The sequence below is a fragment of the Xyrauchen texanus genome, chromosome 8, assembly GCF_025860055.1.
Source record: "Xyrauchen texanus isolate HMW12.3.18 chromosome 8, RBS_HiC_50CHRs, whole genome shotgun sequence".
NCBI lineage: Eukaryota > Metazoa > Chordata > Actinopteri > Cypriniformes > Catostomidae > Xyrauchen > Xyrauchen texanus.
The window spans coordinates 48,109,030-48,129,803 of NC_068283.1; the positions used below are offsets into that span (position 1 = coordinate 48,109,030).

The 20,774-nt window shown below is 37.8% G+C and overlaps 1 protein-coding gene across 2 annotated transcripts; it reads right to left on the reverse strand.

The window, feature by feature from the left end:
* Positions 1 to 943: 943 nt before the first annotated feature.
* Positions 944 to 12,921, reverse strand: LOC127647597 (GTPase IMAP family member 7). 2 transcript variants are annotated; one of them, XM_052131954.1, is made up of 3 exons: positions 12,662 to 12,921; positions 3,979 to 4,041; positions 944 to 2,659 (listed from the first exon to the last, which is right to left on the reverse strand). In XM_052131954.1, exons 1-3 carry the CDS (start codon positions 12,693 to 12,695, stop codon positions 1,746 to 1,748), a joined length of 1,011 nt encoding a protein of 336 aa, XP_051987914.1. In that variant the 5' UTR covers positions 12,696 to 12,921; the 3' UTR covers positions 944 to 1,745. The 2 variants fall into 2 exon arrangements, with proteins under 2 accessions (XP_051987914.1, XP_051987915.1); XM_052131955.1 differs by lacking the exon at positions 12,662 to 12,921 and adding an exon at positions 10,117 to 10,228.
* Positions 12,922 to 20,774: the final 7,853 nt, after the last annotated feature.

Below are 20,774 nucleotides of genomic sequence, written 5' to 3' on the forward strand. Positions count from 1 at the left end.
TTATTTGTTTGAATAAATTCTCCATTATTAAAATCGTAATACAACGTCTTGTTTGAGCTCACAATGTCTACTGTAGGGAATGATCATAAGGGAATTATGATTCATTCATAATAATATTACTCATATAGGTATAGATTTGAAGTGAAATCTTCTAGAAACATGAATGAGATTATTGATCAAAATATACCACAGTCACCATGTCATTAAAAGGGAAACATGAATAATGAATCATAACTCGTTATAATTAATCATGAACATTTGGATTGGTTGATAGAATCAACTTGATGTAGCTGAATTAATATTACAATCAGTTTATCTGTTCGTCCAGTAAACACGCAGTATTGATCGTCTATCAACTCTCAGAAAGGATATTTTTCATGACCACACAAAAATAACTCTTTCTTAGCATGGAGCTGAGCTCACATCGTTACATGTACGTTGATTTACAAGCAGACCAGGATCAACTCGCAAGAATGTACACAAACAGTTTATTTAACTAAAATACAAACACATAACTCATCTAAACAAATACATACACACACACACACACACACACACACATCACTCATACATGGGAAAGGTGAAAATGAAAATAAAATGAAACTGAAACAGAATAGGGGAAATACAGTTATGAAAGGAGTCATTTTGAGACCATCTGAGAGAACCATCAGCTTCTTAATTTAAAAACACCTTTGTTACAAAGGGGTTCATATCTTATACTAAACCTATGTTCAGTTATTACTTGAACGATACTTGCAATTGTCTTGGATGCAGTCGCAGGAGAACGTCTTGATGGTTCTTGAGTCGATGGTGTTACAGTTGCAATCGGAATTTCTTCCGTGTTGAATGGAGAAATGATGATGAACTGAGGTGTTCATTGACTCTATGGTTGAGGTAGTTACACATGGACTGATGTGTTGAGGCCTGCCGCCTAGACTGTGGTCCTGGTCCAACACGACCAGGAGCAGAGGGAGTCCGGGGGAACGAAGGGAGAGAGAGGTTTGAGAGAAGGAAGCAAGGAGGAAGAGAGCCTTTTAACTTGTGATGGAGGTCCCTCCTCTCGAGTATGGCTTGACCAATGAGAAAAGTGCAATTTCGAAGCGGGAAATGTTCCTTTGTTTGGAAGCGGAATCATTTGCATGATTGGGGGCCAGCTGTAAGCCTAATGCCCTTTATTCTCTGATTAATTATAGCGAGCATACAATGCATGCTATCTAACTTGTAATATCCCACTTTGCACGGTGTCACACAAGGATTCATTTGATACCAAACATGGCAATATTATTGTACATTTTCTGGTAGTTCTGTCATAAGGCATGCATAAAACAGTAAACAGTACAAAGGGTTACTGATTTTTATTTGGTTTCTCGGCCTTCTTTCTGCATTCTTTTGCTGATAACGCCCAGTGGGGGATCAGACCTGAAGGAGTCTATGCTGGTTACAGTCTTGAGACATCTGTTGGCTCATTAAATGATGAATAAATGTGTGTCTGATTGGTCCAGATGCTACAGATGTACCCAAGCAGAGAACACATTCTTCATGCTTCCTGCCTTTTCCTCCCAGTTTATGCTGAAGAAACAAGCAACTAAAAGCAGATCAGTCATAAATTTACTACACCGCCTGAACACATATATCTGATTTGAGTAAGTTTGAAAAGCAATAGTCAGTCAGTACATCATGTCAAATGTCTGAGGAGTGAATACAGACAATTTATGACATTTCAAAGTGCATGATTATAGATGATGTCAGATACAAAGCTTTCGTAATTTATTTCTGATCTGCTTTGGGATGTTTTCATTGACTTGTGTTTCTTCCACTTCCTGTCTTGCACTGTTATATTTCTGCTTATAAAAGCGCTTATGTTCTGTATAACTTCTGTTTTTCTTTTTCACTTGCTCTTCCAAATCTTTAATTTTCAGTTCTTTCTCCTGCCCTGATTCTTTCAGTTTCTGAATGATCTCCTCCAGTTTAGACTTTTCTTCATTATGTACAGTTGTTAATTCCAGTATCTTCTGATTGTACTGGTGTTTTAGCTCTTCTTCTTTCTCCTTCAGCATTTTTTCCACACCCTGAAACACGTCACCGGTGTAATATTTATCCCCGTTCATCTGTAACATGTTAGTGACTTTATCCAGGAACTCCAACACCTGACTGCGCTCATGCATTTTTGTGTTGTCAAACACGTGATACCGTCCTCCACATGATTCTACAAGCTCTTTTAAGTCTTCTCCTGCCTCTTCCAGTGTCTCTTCAATGCTTTGTGTGAGTTCATCTCCGTGAGTGAAGAGGATGATGGTGTGTTGATCTGCTTCTTCTCCAAATATGGCTCTGATCTTCTCCACTGAGAGTCTCTCTTCTTCTGTGAATGGACCCAGCTGAATGACCAGGATGATGGCATGAGGTCCTGGTGCCGTCATGTTCACACATTTACTGATCTCCTTTATCATCTCTTTCTCTGAGAGTGAAGTATCAAAGAGTCCTGGACAGTCCACCAGTTCCAGCTGATGATCTGCAACGTCTCCGGTCTCCTTCCAACACTCTTTAGTAACTGATGATCCTCCTTTAGCAGCTCTGAAGACTCTTCTGCCCAGGATAGTGTTTGCTGAAGAACTTTTACCAGCTCCAGTTCTTCCTACCAGCACCATTCTTCTCAAGGACACTGAACCATGTAAAAAGAAAGAGATGAGCTGATCTGCATTATGCACTTATTCACCACTAACACAAAATCTATACACCCAAGATATATTCATATGAAGTCAATTATATATAATGTTTTAATGTAAAGTGTGATGTGCCAGTGGGTCTCTATACAGGTAATTGTCGGCTTCTGTTGGTGGCATCATTGGCGCCTGTAGCTGTACACACTGTGAGTGCTCCGACTGACCTGAGAAATATTTACTCTCAGAATATTTCATCAATCATGAAATGTGTCCCGTATTTGTTTAAAAGAACTAGCAATGTCCAGTTTGTGAATTAATCATTATTTTGAGTTGGTTCTTTCAGTGAATTGACCAAACGCTCTTGCGAAACGGTCTGAATCGATTTGTGATTCAGTACAATTTGTTCGGTCGGCTACAGTATCGGGATATTCATGAAAACATACACTGTAAATGTACCTGCAGTCAACTGGAATAAAAGTCTTTTTATGAGGTAACTTTGAGAAACTTGTCACGTGAACAAGGGGCTGTTCACACAGAATGTGTTTTTGCGCACATCTGTCCTGTTTTCACATTGTTTAAACACCTGCTGGACGATTGTCTTTGACATTTGCACCACATCTCGCTTTTTCTTCAGCATCTCACACACGACCGGCATATTTTAAACACATTGTAAATTTTAAAAGAAATTCACATTTTCAAAAACACAACGTTGAGCCACCTGCACTCTGTTTCATTCTTTGCGCTGCATCTAGATTGTTCCTAGCGCAGTTGGCACAAAGATTCAATGATCTGAATAAGTTCAGGCTGCATAGAGGGGACTGTTGCATTGTTTCATTGTATTCCAGATTGTTCTGCACCAAGTGAAGTTTCAGCACATATACGGTAAGTCAATGCATTTGTCCCGTTCTGCTCTAGTGTACTGAGGAGCTGCTGTGCCTCATTAAAACTGTGTATGTTTACAGTTTCAGTACTGTTACGAATGTTGCCTATATGCTTACATAAAATACAGCCTATTACTTACAATGAGAAGTAATTAGATAGTAAAAGATTTCGGTCTTAAATTCGGAGTCTTGTTTGGGTCGGGTTTCATTTTTGCGTACACTCAGATTAAATTCTGCAAGTGCACATGGTGGCTTGTTATGTCTAGTGGATACCATTAGAAACCAAACTGTATCTATAATGGAAACCAATACAAACCATTCATAATGAAAACATTACAACCATTATAGAATGTATGTCGTTTTTCAGCAGGTATTAAATAAGAATCTGGATGAAAATGGACAACTAATAAATTAAGTGCATGTTCGGGCATACTTACTATTTGGCTGATTCAAATCTAAACTGCCTCTTCTTCTTTTCCATGTATGTATATCATCAACTTCTATAATAAAGAAAAAAGGAAAGAGATGATGATGATAATATTTAAAATAAAGTGTCTCTAAATGTCTGCAGGAACTACATTCAGTATAAGACATTTACATTTAACTTCAAAAATGTTTAATTAAATATGTATAGATATATTATTTTATTTTAATCACAAAGAGATATATATATAGTCAAGTCAATTGGTTTTTATTGTCGTTCAACCATATACAGTTAGTACAGTACACAGTGAAACGAGACAACGTTCCTCCAGGACCATGGTGCTACATAAAAACAACATAGGACAAACACAGAACCACATGAGACTACACAGACTAAATAACATACCTATATAAAATACCTATATATACCTAGGCCTATATAAAGTGCACGTGCAAACATGTGCAAAAAGTACGGGACAGTACAATAAATCATTAACAATGAACAGGACAATAGGCACAGCGAGTGACAGCGAGTGACAGCGAGTGACAGCGAGAGACAGCGAGAGACAGCGAGAGACAGTGAGAGACAGCGACAGACAATGAGAGACAGCGAGAGACAGCGAGAGAGAGCGAGAGACAGTGAGAGAGAGCGAGACAGTGAGAGAGAGCGAGACAGTGAGAGAGAGCGAGACAGTGAGACACAGTGAGAGACAGTGAGAGACCGTGAGACAGTGAGAGAGAGCAAGAGACAGTGAGACACAGTGCGAGACAGTGAGAGAGAGTGAGACACAGTGAGAGAGAATTTAATTTGAAAACCCTTTATTACAATTGTTAAAATATTACATTAAAAAAGTTAAAAAAAAATCATCTTAAAAGGTATTCAAACCGTAAATTATCTTCAACAATTATACACAAAATCCCTTTATAACACCATATCATCTCAAATGTAATAAGATCATTCATATTCTTATAAAAATGAAAGTCAATTAAGATCCTAGATTTTACAAGGATAAAAAAAAACAAATTTTAAATTCTCATTTGCATCTCATTCAACCTTAATTTTCCTTGTAATGTAAGACCCAATAAAAAATTAAACAACTGGCACTGGAAACGATGCTTTCGATTGAATTTAAACCCACAAATAAACACTTCCATTGAGAATATTTCTTCACAACGAATAAAAATACTCTCTAAAACATTGAATAATGGTTTCAACCTATTACACTCCATAAAAGCATGAAACACAGTTTCCCTTTGAGGACAGAAAGGACACTCATTGCTGACATCAGAATTTATGACTGACAAAAAAGCATTAACTGCAATGGCACCATGTAGAATTCTCCACTGTAAGTCCCCAACTTTCTTAGGTAAAGGGGATTTGTATAGAGCTCTCCACTCTGGTCTCTTATCTTCCCCCAATCGAAGCACAGTATGCCAAGGAGTATCACTCCTATTATCTAAAGACTTCTTATTTAAAGATATGACACAACCTTCATACAACAATTTTCCAGAGGACGGAATTGAACCAATTATTATTAAATTGTTAGAGTGTAACAATACACCTCGATGATCTTCAAGATTAGGTACTACAGACAAATTAGGAAAATAATCATCACAGTTTGGAGTAATTAATCCTAACATATATTCTTCTAACAATTTACTTTCTTCCAAAGTAGTTACAGAATTCCACTTCTCAAGTAATTTAGAGACTATGCGGGTTGATTTTATTCCCAAATGTCCAACTGTTGAGTCAACATCATTAAGTTTTGGACCAGCCAGCTGTATTAAGTGTCCAAGAGTAGTCACTCCAGATTTCACAAGAGTCTCTTCCAATGCAGGGAAAGTTCTATCAAAAGATATATCCAAGCGTGATCCATGAATTAGGGGTTCCTTTAACAGCCAATGTAGAGAACTTGTAGCACTGAGTCTTTGTACAATAAACAGAGTCCAGACTTTAAATACATTTCGATAAAAGACTGGCAAATTGGATAAAGACATCATCTGTGGATTCATCCAAAACAAAGATTTGTCCAGTCCTAGACCTTTATAGCTCTGTAAAGTGGCACATGCTACATGTTTCCAACTTGAGTCCATTGGGCCAGTTAAAAATCTTTGCACAAATTGAACCCTAAAAGCAGCTGTTCTGCTCTGTACATGTACAAGTCCATGTCCTCCTTTTTCTTTTGGTAAGTACAAAACAACTTATTCCAAAAAAAGTCAATTAACATAGATTGTATTTTTGACAATACATCTAGTGGAGGATCAACACAGGCTAATTTATGCCATAAAGCAGATGCTGCTAGGTTGTTGATAACCAGTATACGGCCTTTATAAGATAATTTTGGAAGTAAAAACTTCCATTTATCTAAGCGACCTTTTACGTTTTCAACAATTCCATCAAAAAATTTTTGCATAAACATTGAGTCTCCTAAAAACACACCCAAGTACTTGAAACCTTCTCTGGACCACAATAATCCTTCTGGTAGTTTTGGCAATCCATTTGACCAATTACCAACCAAAACAGCCTCACTTTTAGACCAGTTTACTTTTGTAGCAGAGATTTTCTTAAAATCATTTAATGTTTCCAGCATTAAATCAATGTCTCTCTGTCCATTAATAAGCACAACAACATCGTCAGCATATGCTGATAATTTAAATATATGTTTGTACTTAGGAATACATACACCAGTTAAAACATTTCTTAGCTTACATAAAAGGGGTTCTATTGCCAAAGTGTACAACATTCCTGATAGAGCACAACCTTGTCTGACACCTCTATATACTTTAAAAAGGAGCACATAAATTCCCATTAATTTTCAATAAACTTTCAACGTCACAGTATAAAGCTTTAATCATAGAAACAAAACTAGGCTTAAAACCAAAAGATGTTAAAACATCCCACAAATAATTGTTCAATTCTGTCAAAAGCCTTTTCTTGATCTATACCAAAGTCAAGGTTAAGATTGTTGCCGATGACCAAAAAATCTCTAATAAAACTAATATTATCAAAAATGTGTCTTTTTGGAATGCGGTAAGTCTGATCAGGATGTATGACTTTTTCTAAAACTTCACCTAATCTATTAGCCAGAACTTTAGAAAGCAATTTATAGTCGCTACACAACAAACTCACTGGTCTCCAATTTTTAATTTAATTCAAATCACCCTTTTTCGGCAAGAGCAAGAATAGCCTTTCGACAGCTCAATGGTAGTCGTCCCTTAACCAAACTATCATTGAGCACCTCTACTAGATCTAGACTTATCTCTGGCCAAAAAGTTTTATAAAACTCAACTGGTAGGCCATCAATTCCTGGAACTTTGCCACATTCCATAGTTTGGAGAGCTTTATTCAATTCATTCAAAGTTACAGGCTTACCAAGTTCAAAATTAGCTTCATCAGAAACCTGGGGCAAGTTGTCAAAAAAAACATTATCAACAGTAAATCCATGCATGAGCTCACTTTTATACAAAACTTCATAAAAACTGACTGCCCTCTTTCGAAATTCAACAGGATCAAACATCAATACTCCAGTATCTGAGCGTAAGGCATGAATAAGCCTTTTTTGCCCGTTTTTTTTCTCCAAATTAAAGAAATTTAGAAGAAGCGTCCATTAACTCTACATTCTGGACGCGTGACCTAACTAGAGCTCCCTGCGTAACAGTATCCATCAGGTTGGCTAAAGAGCTTTTCTTTTCTTTAAATCTCTTGAAAAGTGTTGACTCACCAGTACCATCAACAATTTCTTGTAAATCCAATAACTCTCTCTCTTATGTTTTAATTGTACTAATTATGCCTCCTGTGACGTTGAAAGTATATTGTTGACACAATTGCTTAATTTGTGCCTTTGCAAGGTCCCACCATTGCTGTAGGGACTGGAAAGAAGACTTTGTGGATCTAAAATTATTCCAAAATTCTTTAAAAATCTCTTTAAAATGCTTATCGCACAATAAATTATTAAACTATGGTCAGAAAAACTGACTGGAGTAATGGAGCAACTCCTAAAGAAACTAAACTGGTGTTTAAAACCATAAAATCTATCCAATCTAGCAAGGGATAGTAGATTGTCATATGCATGAACCCATGTATATTGTCTCTGAGAATTATTAAAATTCCTCCACACATCAACGATCTCATGAGCTTTTATTACTTCAATGAGTCGCTTCCATGATGGCATGTGAGGTTCAACATGATTCCGATCCATAACATGTTCAGTACAATTAAAATCACCACCAATAATTAGTACATCTTCTGAATTACAATTTGTTAAAACGTTACTCAGAGTATCCAACACACTCATTCTTTCAATTGCTTTGGTGGGGGCATATACACAAACAAATACAAAAAAAACGATTTTCAAACTGAGCTCTAATTTTTAAAAGTCTACCTTTTAAAATTTCTTCAACTTGATAAGAACATGGTATGAGACTCTTAGAAAATAAGACAGCAACTCCCCCACTGATTGAGGTCAAATGACTTAAAACGGATAACCCATCATACTCCCTTGCCCAATCAGCAGCATTTCTTTCATCACTGTGGGTTTCTTGAACAAAAAGAACATCAACTTTTTTCTGTTTAAGTATTTCAAATAATTGAATTCGTTTTTTTACATCTCTTGCCCCATTTATATATAAAGAAGCAATTTTTATTTCTCCCATAAATGAGGAAAGCAAAAAACATCAAACTCAGAAAAAAGAAAATCCCAACACAATTTAATTTAAGCATTTTTACTGCTGACATTTTTCTCTGGCTGTGTATTGAGCTTTGCAAGGATTTTTCTTCAAACGAAAACCTCCTGATTTGTGAAGCAACTTTCACTCCTAAACAACTTTACTTTCTCAACGAATTGCATAACATCTGGGAAATATTCTTCGATGCGCACTTTCTTCGCATTTGTCACTTTTAAGAATGACTTAATATCGTCTACGCAGTAGTTTTCACTCGAAAAACCACTTTGCGGTAAACTACACGTAATGCTGCATTCAGAAAAGTCACTTTCACTCTCCGTATCTGTCTGGCTAAAGTCATATTTAGCTCCTCTTTTCGCTTGTTTGACAATATGACATTGCTGTATTCTTCGTTTCTGTGGTGTTTTAAATGTACAGTCATCATACTCAGTTAAATCCTGATTATCACCATCATTAACGGGAGAGTGCTCAACAGCCATTACAATATTGGCATCATTTTGCGCTTCACTTTCCGACTGATCGCTCTCTAAGACACCAACCACAATCTGTTCCTCGACAGATTTCTCTGTTGATCCATTGTCCACTACATTTTCCACAATTGTCCCACGATGTCTGCACTGAACTGGGTCCAGGCAATCAACATCAGTAGCCACAGCAGTATGATTCTGCAATTCATTATCCTGTACCTTATCTTCAACATTAATCTCTGATAAGGGTTTATTATTGGGCTTATCAACTTTGCCTGGACAGGCTCGGACAAGATGCCCCATACCACCGCACCCAAAACACTTCATATTGTTCGTAGTGGCAAAGATGACATAATTATAATCCTCATGACGAAAATTCAAGGATAAATCTAATTCATCAAGGTTGTCTTGTAGGATCATGTAAAAACAACGCCTAAACGATACAACGTGTTTCAATAGCGGAGATTTACTCCCAATTGGAATCATCTTGATCGGTGACACCAACTTCCCATAGCGGGACAACATTCGGGACAAAACTTCATTTGAAATGAAGGGTGGTACATTAGATAGAGTTACTCTCTTTGAAGGAGTAGAAAGAGAAAGTACTGGGGTAAAGATGCCATTGATCACAACCCCATTTTCTACCAGCTGATTCGCTAAATCAATTGTTTTCATAAACACAACCACAGCATTATTCATGCGGGATGCGGACAAAATGTTTTCGTGTCCTTTTACTTCACCCACTGCTAAACTGCACTCTTCTACACTGGCAGTCGAGTCTATTTTAACTCCACGACGCCGTGTCAAAGAATTAAAGATCTCGCCATCCGGGCGCGCCATGCCCCCAGTACACTACTGGGAGCTGACGTGCTGGTAATACAACCGCTTTTTTTTCACAAACAAAAATCCTCAGTGCAAAAAACAAAAACCAAACAAAACTGAACAATCAAAAAAAAAAGACAGAATAAATTGAAAGATAGAAAAAAGATAGATCACTCGTACCTGACACAACGGCCACACACGCACGCTCAATAGCTCCGCCCACTCACTCCGCTCATGCGTACAGAGAGAGAGTGAGAGAGAGAGAGAGAGAGAGAGAGAGACACAGTGAGAGAGAGTGAGACTATATCATTTTTTATATTTAAAGATAACTATGTATGATTATATAAATATGTATAATCATTATATATTGAATTATTGTTAAATGAGGGGCTTTCTCAGCAACTATTTGTATATGCGATTAATTAATCGGGACACCATGTAATTTGACAGCCCTAATATATATGTATATATATACACACAGTACTGTGCAAAGGTTTTAGGCACATAAGATGTTTCACAAAAGCATTTGTCTTAAGATGGTTATTTATATCTTCAGCTTTAGTGTGTCAATAGGAAATATAAATGTTAAACTCACAAACATTACTTCTGCAAATAGGAAAGATTAGAATAGAAGAACAGGGAGCCCTGCAACAGATGTCATGACCCCCACAGAGTCCCCCACTGAACATTGAGTCAGTCTGAGATTATATAAAGAGACAGAAGCAATTGAGACTAAATAGATAGAAGAACAGGGAGTCCTGCAACAGATGTCATGACCCCCACAGAGACCCCACTGAACATCGAGTCAGTCTGAGATTATATAAAGAGACAGAAGCAATTGAGACTAAATAGACAGAAGAACAGGGAGTCCTGCAACAGATGTCATGTCCCCCACAGAGTCCCCCACTGAACATCGAGTCAGTCTGAGATTATATAAAGAGACAGAAGCAATTGAGACTAAATAGATAGAAGAACAGGGAGTCCTGCAACAGATGTCATGACCCCCACAGAGTCCCCAACTGAACATCGAGTCAGTCTGAGATTATATAAAGAGACAGAAGCAATTGAGACTAAATAGATAGAAGAACAGGGAGTCCTGCAACAGATGTCATGACCCCCACAGAGTCCCCCACTGAACATTGAGTCAGTCTGAGATTATATAAAGAGACAGAAGCAATTGAGACTAAATAGATAGAAGAACAGGGAGTCCTGCAACAGATGGCATGACCCCCACAGAGTCCCCAACTGAACATTGAGTCAGTCTGAGATTATATAAAGAGACAGAAGCAATTGAGACTAAATAGATAGAAGAACAGGGAGTCCTGCAACAGATGTCATGACCCCCACAGAGTCCCCACTGAACATTGAGTCAGTCTGAGATTATATAAAGAGACAGAAGCAATTGAGACTAAATAGACAGAAGAACAGGGAGTCCTGCAACAGATGTCATGACCCCCACAGAGTCCCCAACTGAACATCGAGTCAGTCTGAGATTATATAAAGAGACAGAAGCAATTGAGACTAAATAGATAGAAGAACAGGGAGTCCTGCAACAGATGTCATGACCCCCACAGAGTCCCCAACTGAACATCGAGTCAGTCTGAGATTATATAAAGAGACAGAAGCAATTGAGACTAAATAGATAGAAGAACAGGGAGTCCTGCAACAGATGTCATGACCCCCACAGAGACCCCACTCTACATCGAGTCAGTCTGAATAGATTGAAGAACTGTGGAGAATTATCCAACACGCTTGGAACATCTGATCTACCAACAACCAAGATCAACTGTGTGCAGGTGTATCTAGAAGAATTGGGGCTGTTTTAAAGGCAAAGGTGGTCACACCAAATATTGATTTAGTTTTTTTATGTTTAAAAAAACTTTAAAAAAAAAAAAAAAAGACTTTGTATGACATTAAGTGATAAATTAAAACTATTTATGTCATTATTTTGAAGACATCATAAATATGCAACATTATTCCCAAGTGCCTAAAACTTTTGCACAGTTCTGTATATACAGATATTTATAATTACATTCTAATTAACTAATTTGGTTACTCCCTTAAAATCCAGTAAAGAAAATCGTAATGTTTCTTTATGTAATGCTTGGGCTTTCTATGCTTCCAAATGTATGGCATCTGTTTGGGGAGAGCCCTTATCTGTTCCAGCATGCCAATGATCCATAAAGAAATGCTTTACTGTGTCTGAATGAGAGCAAATCTCTGCAGCCATTTTACTATATACAGTATAGTGGAAAGTCTTCCCAGAAGAGTGGAAGCTGTTATTACAGCAAGGGGGTAAGCTTTTGAAATCAAATGTTCATCAAGCAGATATGGTGTCCACAAACGTTTGGCCATATAGTGTGTGTGTGTGTGTGTATATATATATATATATATATATATATATATATATATATATATATATATATATATATATATATATAATTTAGTAAAGTAGACGATTATGGCAATCGTTTGAAGTTGTGTTGTTTGTTAAAGTCAGGTCAAGCAGATAAGGACGTTTAAAATGTCATCTTATGGATGAAAAGTTGCATTCAAATATAAATAATAACAAAGATGAATGCTTTATTATTTATTCGTGTAGATGAGTGCGCGATTAAGAGAAGTAAAAACTCACGCGAAAACGAAAGTAAAACAAATAGTTGAAGAACTATATAGAGATATTTATAATATAATCACAATAAACCGCAGCTGATAGATTATTTACCTTGTGTGTCTGATGCCGTGCTCGATGAAGCCATTATTCCGGTTAAATGACAATAGAGTGCCGAAGTTATGACGTCACTTTGTAGGCCAAAACGGAAGTTAGCGGCGCATGGGTTCCCTCGATCGAAAAGCTATGCATTTTCCCCATAGACTTTTGGAAAATCGCAAAAAATAAGATCTGTGTTCAACAAAGAGTTGTGACCCTTACACGTTTTGTCTATCAAGATAATATTTACAAGTTAATCCAAAATGTATACATTTTGAAGCCTAAATAAAGCCGTCAGATATAAAATGCTAACGGTAGGCTATAAACGGACTACAGCACACCATGGTCGCGGATCAACGTCATCATCAAGCTTCCTCAAACTTTATTTAAAAAACACGCTCGCTCATTATGATCTGCGCTGTGTATGAACACTTATCCACTTTCTCATGAGAAATATTGTCCATTCGTTTTTTCCAAAAATGTTAGAAACTAATTTTGTTTATGCGTGCCTCTGAGATTTTTTTTTAAATCTTTTGTTAATGTTTTATTTATTCGTTTATATAAACCTTAATATTATTTTCTTTGTGATTAAGATTATTATGCCTGATCATTGTGCCCCAAATAAACTTTAAAGATTATGTTTCACTGTATTATGTTTGATTGTATGTTTGCATACCATTTAATTCGCCAGAAAAAACCCGCGATTTTACCATCTCATAAGCACTAACGTTAGCTATGGCCGTATCAATTTCCAATCTTATGTCCTTTTTCTTAGACGATAGAAAAACCATAGATCGAGGAGAGAACCACTATAAATCTGGACATGTAGAACAGTGCAGATTAGATGCTGGTTTACTTGCCGGTATTGTAAGGGCCAGCATGAGGGACAAGGTTTATCGAGTCTCGGTAAGTAAAACTAGGGAGAGATAGAGGAGTTATAATAATAGGCTTGTTTGAGATGCGCCTTGCCTCGCCTGAATTGTAGGTGAGAGTAGGCGGCTGCAGTGAGGGGAGGAGTGAAAAAAGTGCAGGCAAGCCGGACACTTCCTGAATCTCGCTGTGTTGTGGACTGCAAACATCAGCAATGGAAGAGATCGCGTTCGCGTTCTTTATCGCAGACGAAGTGGATGCAATTGAAATGCCACTGTTTTTACACGAAGATGGTTATGATAAGGAGAATCACCGAAGTTGAACAGTGCTCATTACTTAAAATGGCTTATTCAGTAAATGGTAGCTAATATATCTGGTCTAGAGTGGTATGTTGCAACTTGCATCTAATGAAACCTATGTTGTGTAAAAAATAATAAAAAAATCCCCATGATCATTTTAAATGTTATTATGGTTAAAAAAATGCCTTACCTGTCTGTTCTGCATTTCTCACTTGTTGCATATTTTTTATCTGTAAAAAGGAATTTCAATCAATAAAATAAAATTAATTCCATCATCAAGCAACCATTGGCTTTTTTTACTCCCCATTCTTTATTGTCTCAGCAATTTCTTTGCTTACTGTTAATGTTATTGCTCCCTGGGAGTCTGATAGTGTTAATAACACATTCTCCATCTTGCTACAATTGTTAACTTTGTGGGTGCCTCTTATAATCAAAGCCATAATGAGAAATGATGAGCATACAGATGCTGCACTAAATTTACATTGTTATGCCTAATTATGGGTTAAACATTTCAGAGTGGGATATGGCACAGCTGATTAACCTAATGATGTGTATCCTACTTCAGGGATAGTGTACCCAAAGAAAAACAAATATTTGGGTGAACTATCCCTTTTTTTACATGAAAAATATTCTATATAAATATATTACACAATTGTTTGTCACCTTAATGTAAGTCTGAATTTCATGTTTAATGATTAGGAAAAGTGTGTACAGCAAATTATTATTCAAAAATAATATGAAACAAGAACACATTCTAAATTAAGAAATTAGCATGTGTGGGTTTTGTTTACTGCACTCCAGGAATAAGACATACAGATAAAGATATCAGATAAAAACACACAAACATGAGGCCTAATTGTAAAACCGTCACATTAGATGTATGTATGCATGTATTGATGGATTGACTAATTTATTTAATGGAATAATGTGGAATAAATATGTCAATGTACAAAATTAACACAAGCATACAATACAATAAAGAGAAAATTACAACAAACAGGACTTCAAAATAAGAAAATAAAAATAAAAGGGTAAATAAAGCACATGTACTAATTACTAATAAAGTACTATAGAAAAAGTAAATAGTATTAGGCTATAGGTAATGGACTTCTGAGAATTAAGGGAAAAAAATATCAGCTGACAATCGTAGCCAATGAGCATTAAGTTGTGTCGTCAGCAAGTCGTTTCCCATCATGCTTTTGATCAGCGCAGTCGGTGGAGAGCAACTGCGCGCGACTGCAGAATCCGACACGTGCGCCTTGCGCTCGCGAGAGTTTTTTGACATACGTCAGCATGACATCAGAGCAAGGCGGACCGCTCTCGGACACATTTCTAACCGGCATGCATTACGCGCTGATCACCGGTGATCGGTTCTGTGCAGATTTTGCTCATCTCAAACAAGCCTAGTGTGAAACGTGAGGCTGAAACGCGGGCTAGTGAGAGATTTCCTGTTTGTCATGATGACGTCTAAAGTCCCCGCCAAAGGATGTAGTCCCTTTTAGCAACTTGTTAGCAATCACCGTTTTTAAGGCACAATAAAGTTTAAAAAACCACAAGCAGGTTATAACTGGTGTGTTTTATTTCATAGATCAAAACGTGAAAATATTTAGAGGCTTTGTTAACCACAGACTTTATTTCAGGCGATTTAGCAAAAACCCATTCAAAAAACCCATAGACTTTAGGGCGAGGGAACCGGAAGTGCTAAAATGTTATCTCACTTCCGCGTTTTGGCCTACAAAGTGACGTCATAACTTCGGCACTCTATTCCGCCTTTCTGCATGTAAATCACGAACCGATCACGTGCCTGAAAAACGCCAATGGAGAGTTCATATATCAGACAGATATAATCCTGACATATTTTCGTACAGTGAAAATCAAGAAGACCACTGTTTAAATTCTTATAGTATTTATAAAAGAATAATAGATGCAATGGTTGTGCCGAAATTGGAATCCCTGCCAGAATCGGAGTGCCCCTCGCGTGCACGCGCATGACGTCAGTTGACGAGACAGCGGTGCAGCGAGTTTAAAACTCTTCCGTCTACAAAGCGTTTATAATCAATCTTTTTCACACAATTAATCCAAAGGCAACGTAGTAATTTATTATTTAAATGCATGAAAGTGTGAATTAAAAAAACATTAAGTAAATTAATTTTGATGAAGTAACAACGGAAACAGAGTGTTTTTTTTTTTTTTAGTGCAATATAACAAGAACAAAAATAATTTACATACAAGAGTACATATAACCATACATGTCAAGGGTAAAAAAATAAATAAAAAAAAGCTTTTTACAGAAAAAAGTATACCTATTAAATAGCTGTAAAGTTTTCCTTGCTTTTATGTTTTTACTTTTAGATATTGTTTCTAAATATATTTTAACATCGATTTTAAATTGTTCAAAATTTGGCATTTTTCCATTTGACTTTATGAATATAATAACGGGCAATTATAATAATTAAATCAAATACAAACAGAATATTTTTATCACATCAAATGAAAAACATTTTAGCATAACATCAAAGTTAACAAGAATCAAAGTTTTACTTTGTGAATAATTATTGAGTTCTTTCCAAAACATTTGGATCTTGGGACACTCCCAAAATAAATGAACAATGGTCTCAGGGGAAATTTGACAAAAAACACAAATATCTTATGAGGTGTCATCCAAATTTTACTCCAATCAAAACACTTTTTAAAATGAGAATTCCATTGAGTAGTAACAGCAAGTATATTTTTAGATTGAAGAAGAGAACGCAAGAAAATATTATTACATCCAGAACGGAAGCAGAGATGTAGCCTACGGTTGTTATTCTGAATCTGAGCAGAGGCTTCGACAGTGCAAGCATTACACCATATGTTGCTAGTTTGCAGTTGTGAATAATCTGTTTGTGTAAAGTGCATTGATATATGTTTATTGTGTCAAATGTGTACATTATGCAAAAAAGTGTAATATGTATATGATGTGTAAGAGGACTGCACAAGGGAACAAGCATTCAAGGAATTGCACTCCTTTCACAGATAAAACAAAGTAGAATTGAACTGCATTGACATGCTATTCATGTAGGTTATGGTGATATTCTTATAATTTTATATGTAATATTGACTATATGAATTCTTATCCTTGGACCTAAATATGAACATTATACAAATGTATATTAATTAATCTGTATCATTATGGTTTACACATACAAATTCAATAAAAATACTAAAGTTAAAGTACATTGATGAAATGTGTGTATATACAACGAGACCACAAATCTGACAATGGAAGTGAATATATGAGGGTAAGTTAAATAAGTGAGCCAGTATGTTTGTGGATAGCATACTCACATTTTCACCAAAGGGGAAAGGTAGATCCCAGAATTGCTAAAGGATTTAAAGATTTTACTTTGTAATATACTTACAGTTTTTTTCAATAGCTTAAGCACAATTTTGAAAACAGGGCCCGGTTTTTCAAACCCCTTCACACAATTAGCACAACACTACACCAACGTACCACAACACCTCAGATCATTAGCAAAATGGAACACTTTTGTCAACTACACAATGTCTTATAAAAACCTTATTTTGTTGTCATAACATAAACACAACCATCATATAGTCTGATTCTGTTTGAATCAGTGAAACACTCCTGTGCTCAACCTAAAACACTTTTAGCATTTACAAAATAAATTCACCAACACTGCATGACACCAATTGTGCAGACTAATGAAAATATTTATTTATTTTCATGTACTCAAGTCAGTCAAAACTGAACATTTCTACAAAACATTCATAACAAAACATTTTCCAGTTTTCATACAGTATTACTGAATGTACCATTGTACTGTAACATAAATGACATCTCCAGTTCAGTACCGAATAAAAAAGAAAAATAACCTAAACATCTCTCCGCCTAGCTGGATCTGGCCACAGGGCCTCGTCAACATCACAGGCTATATTTTCATTTGCAATGCAACGTGGGAAGAATCTTTTGGAGTGATGAATCCACCCTTGTATGGATGCTGCTTCAATTTGATCACATGCTTCCTCCATAGCTTGAATGAGGCCATCTGGACATAAACCTTCCACCGCCATGCTAAGAACTCCTCGATAGGGTTTAAGGGGGAGTATGGTGGAAGGTATTGAACTGTAAATTGTGGGTGTTGATGAAACCAGTTTTGGACCGGAGCAGAACGATGGAAAGCTGGTCTGGTCCAGCTAATATTGTGTAATCTGTCTAAAAATGTAAGAATGAGGTCAGTGTTGTAAGGACCCAAGTTGGCATGGCGGTGGAGGACCCCATTCTGTGTAATGGCAGCACAAAGGGTAATGTTACCCTCACGTTGCCCTGGTACATTGACAATACCCCTGTGGCCAATGATGTTTCTTCCCCTTCTTCTCACTGTTGTCAGGTTAAATCCAGCCTCATCAATGTATATAAACTAGGGCTGTCAACGTTAACGCATGCGATTAATAAATTTTTTTTAACGCAAATTAATCATTTGATCAAGTTTGACCTCAACTTCTTCCCGTTATCACAGCGCGGATGGTTACCTAGCTTTGTTTGGTAAGGGCAGGCCAAACACGAGTAATACGATGACAGAGGAGACGGTGTCCGGTCTGCTAAACGGCAAGTTTCATTATAAAAAGCTTGCAGATGGAAGTTTTAATAAAGCCAAAGTTGTGTGCACTTATTGCAGTGATGAACTGTCCTTCCACCGAAGCACGACATGTTTGAAGTACCATCTTCGGGCAAAACACATTTTTGCTGTTGTTAGCAAAGATGCTAGTGCTGAGAAAGGGTCAACGTGCTGTGCTCGTCAAACGACACTGGCAAAGTGCAGCCGGGGCAAGTTTGTCAACAAATCGACAACAGCACAGCTAACTTGTGCAATCGCTAAATGGATCGCCACAGACTGCAGGGCCATCAACATAGTTCAGGATCAGGGGCTTCAAGACATCATTCAGATCGCCACAGGCGACCCATCATACAAGCTACCTTCGAGGGGAACTATTCTTACGAGAATACATGAACTGTACGATGCTGAAAAAGCTACCAAAGAGAGGCAGTTGGCAGAAGGTACTTTTATTGCACTTACTGGAGACCACTGGACATCAGTAAGTAACCATAACTACCTCGGAGTAACAGCACACCTAATCGATGACAACTGGCAGCTGCACTCTCGGTTGCTACTTTTAACCACCACAGGTTTAACCACCAGAGCAGAGAGGGGAGAGGTGTGGCAAAAGCTGAGTGAGATGATGAAGGATAGAGAACCTGCACCACAGACCTCTGGAGAAAATGTGGAGACAGAGCCACCAAAGAAGAAGATGGCCCTCCTACTGATGGGATCAGAGTCGGAGTCTGATGATGAGGTGCTGTCCACAGATACATCTCTAGAGAGGTACAAGGCAGAGCCCTGTGCCAGCATAGAAATATGTCCACTACAGTGGTGGTCGTCACAAGCAGGTGCATATGGTAAGCTGGCCCATATTGCTAAAAGGTACTTGGCTACACCTGCCTCAACAGTGCCGTGTGAGAGACTGTTCTCTTTGGCAGGCCACATTCTGCAGAAGAAGAGGTCAGCTCTATCATCTGAAAATGTGAACAAACTAGTCTGCCTGAGCAACTGGTTGAAAGAAGAGTAGACTGCATTATTGGTTGACAGGAGGCATGTTGCACACTGTTTGAAGTAATTATCTTATACCAAGAATGTAGAGACTATTCACTCCATCTCTTCACAGACGTTATGGCATTCCGTTTCTAAAATAGGCCTACTTATTGTTGCATTAATTTGAGTTGATGTTACTATGCAACATTTTTACAGGTAAGCTATTTGTGACTTTGTAGCAGACATTACTTTGTAACAGTTGTTGGTTTCTGCTAAATATATCTGCAGTTCATATGGATGCCTCAGCAAATTGCTCCTCCCCCTCCACCACCTGCGAGAGTACAGCCCGCAGCCCTCTGTCTGAAGCATCTGTCTGTAATAGAAAAGGGAGAGAGAAATTAGGTGTATGCAAAAGTGGCCCCCCACAAAGTGCTGCTTTAACCCGCGTGAACGCCTGTTGGCACTGCTCCATCCACTGGACCGGGTTTGGAGCCCCGTTGTTATTGAGATCAGTCAGCGTGCTGGTGATGTCCGAATAATTAGGTACAAACCTCCTATAATAGCCAGCCAGCCCCAGGAAATGTCTCACCCCCATTTTGGTCTTGGGTCTCAGGCAGGTCGCAATCTCTGCAGTCTTGTCAATTTGGGGATGCACCTGCCCATGACCCAAGTGGAACCCCAGATACTGTACCTCCACCCAATCACACACTTCTTGGGGTTTGCTGTGAGCCCCACCCGCGGCAGCAATCTCAGGACAGCCCTCAAATGCTGCATTTGCCGCTGCCAATCATTGCTATAAATGACAATATCAACTAAATTGGCAGCGGCGTAAGCTGTATGCAGTCTGAGGATTCGGTCCATGAGACATTGAAATGTAGCAAAACAAACCGAACAGAAGTGTCACAAATTGGTGCAATCCAAACGGTGGGGAGAAGGCTGTTTTTTTCATGGGAAATTGGTGCCATGGGGATCTGCAAATAACCCTGTGTCAAATCCAATGTCGAATTAAATCAAGCTTTACCTAACTGATTGAGCAACTCATCAACATGGGGCATCGGGTATGCATAAAATTTAGACACTGCGTTGACTTTTCTATAATCCACACAGAACCGTACAAACCCATCGCTCTTCGGAACTAGAACAACGGGACTGGACCAATCGCTGTGGGATTCCTCTATTAACCCATATTGAGCATCGCATCCAATTTTTTCCAAACCATTTTCTTTTTGTGTTCGGGCAAGCGATAGGGACGGCTACGTACCACCACTCCCAGCTCAGTCTCAATGTGGAGCTGGATGAGGTTCGTTCACAGCACTGCTCCGCAACTGTCATCTCCACCCCAACATCTTCCTCTGATTACTCATTGTG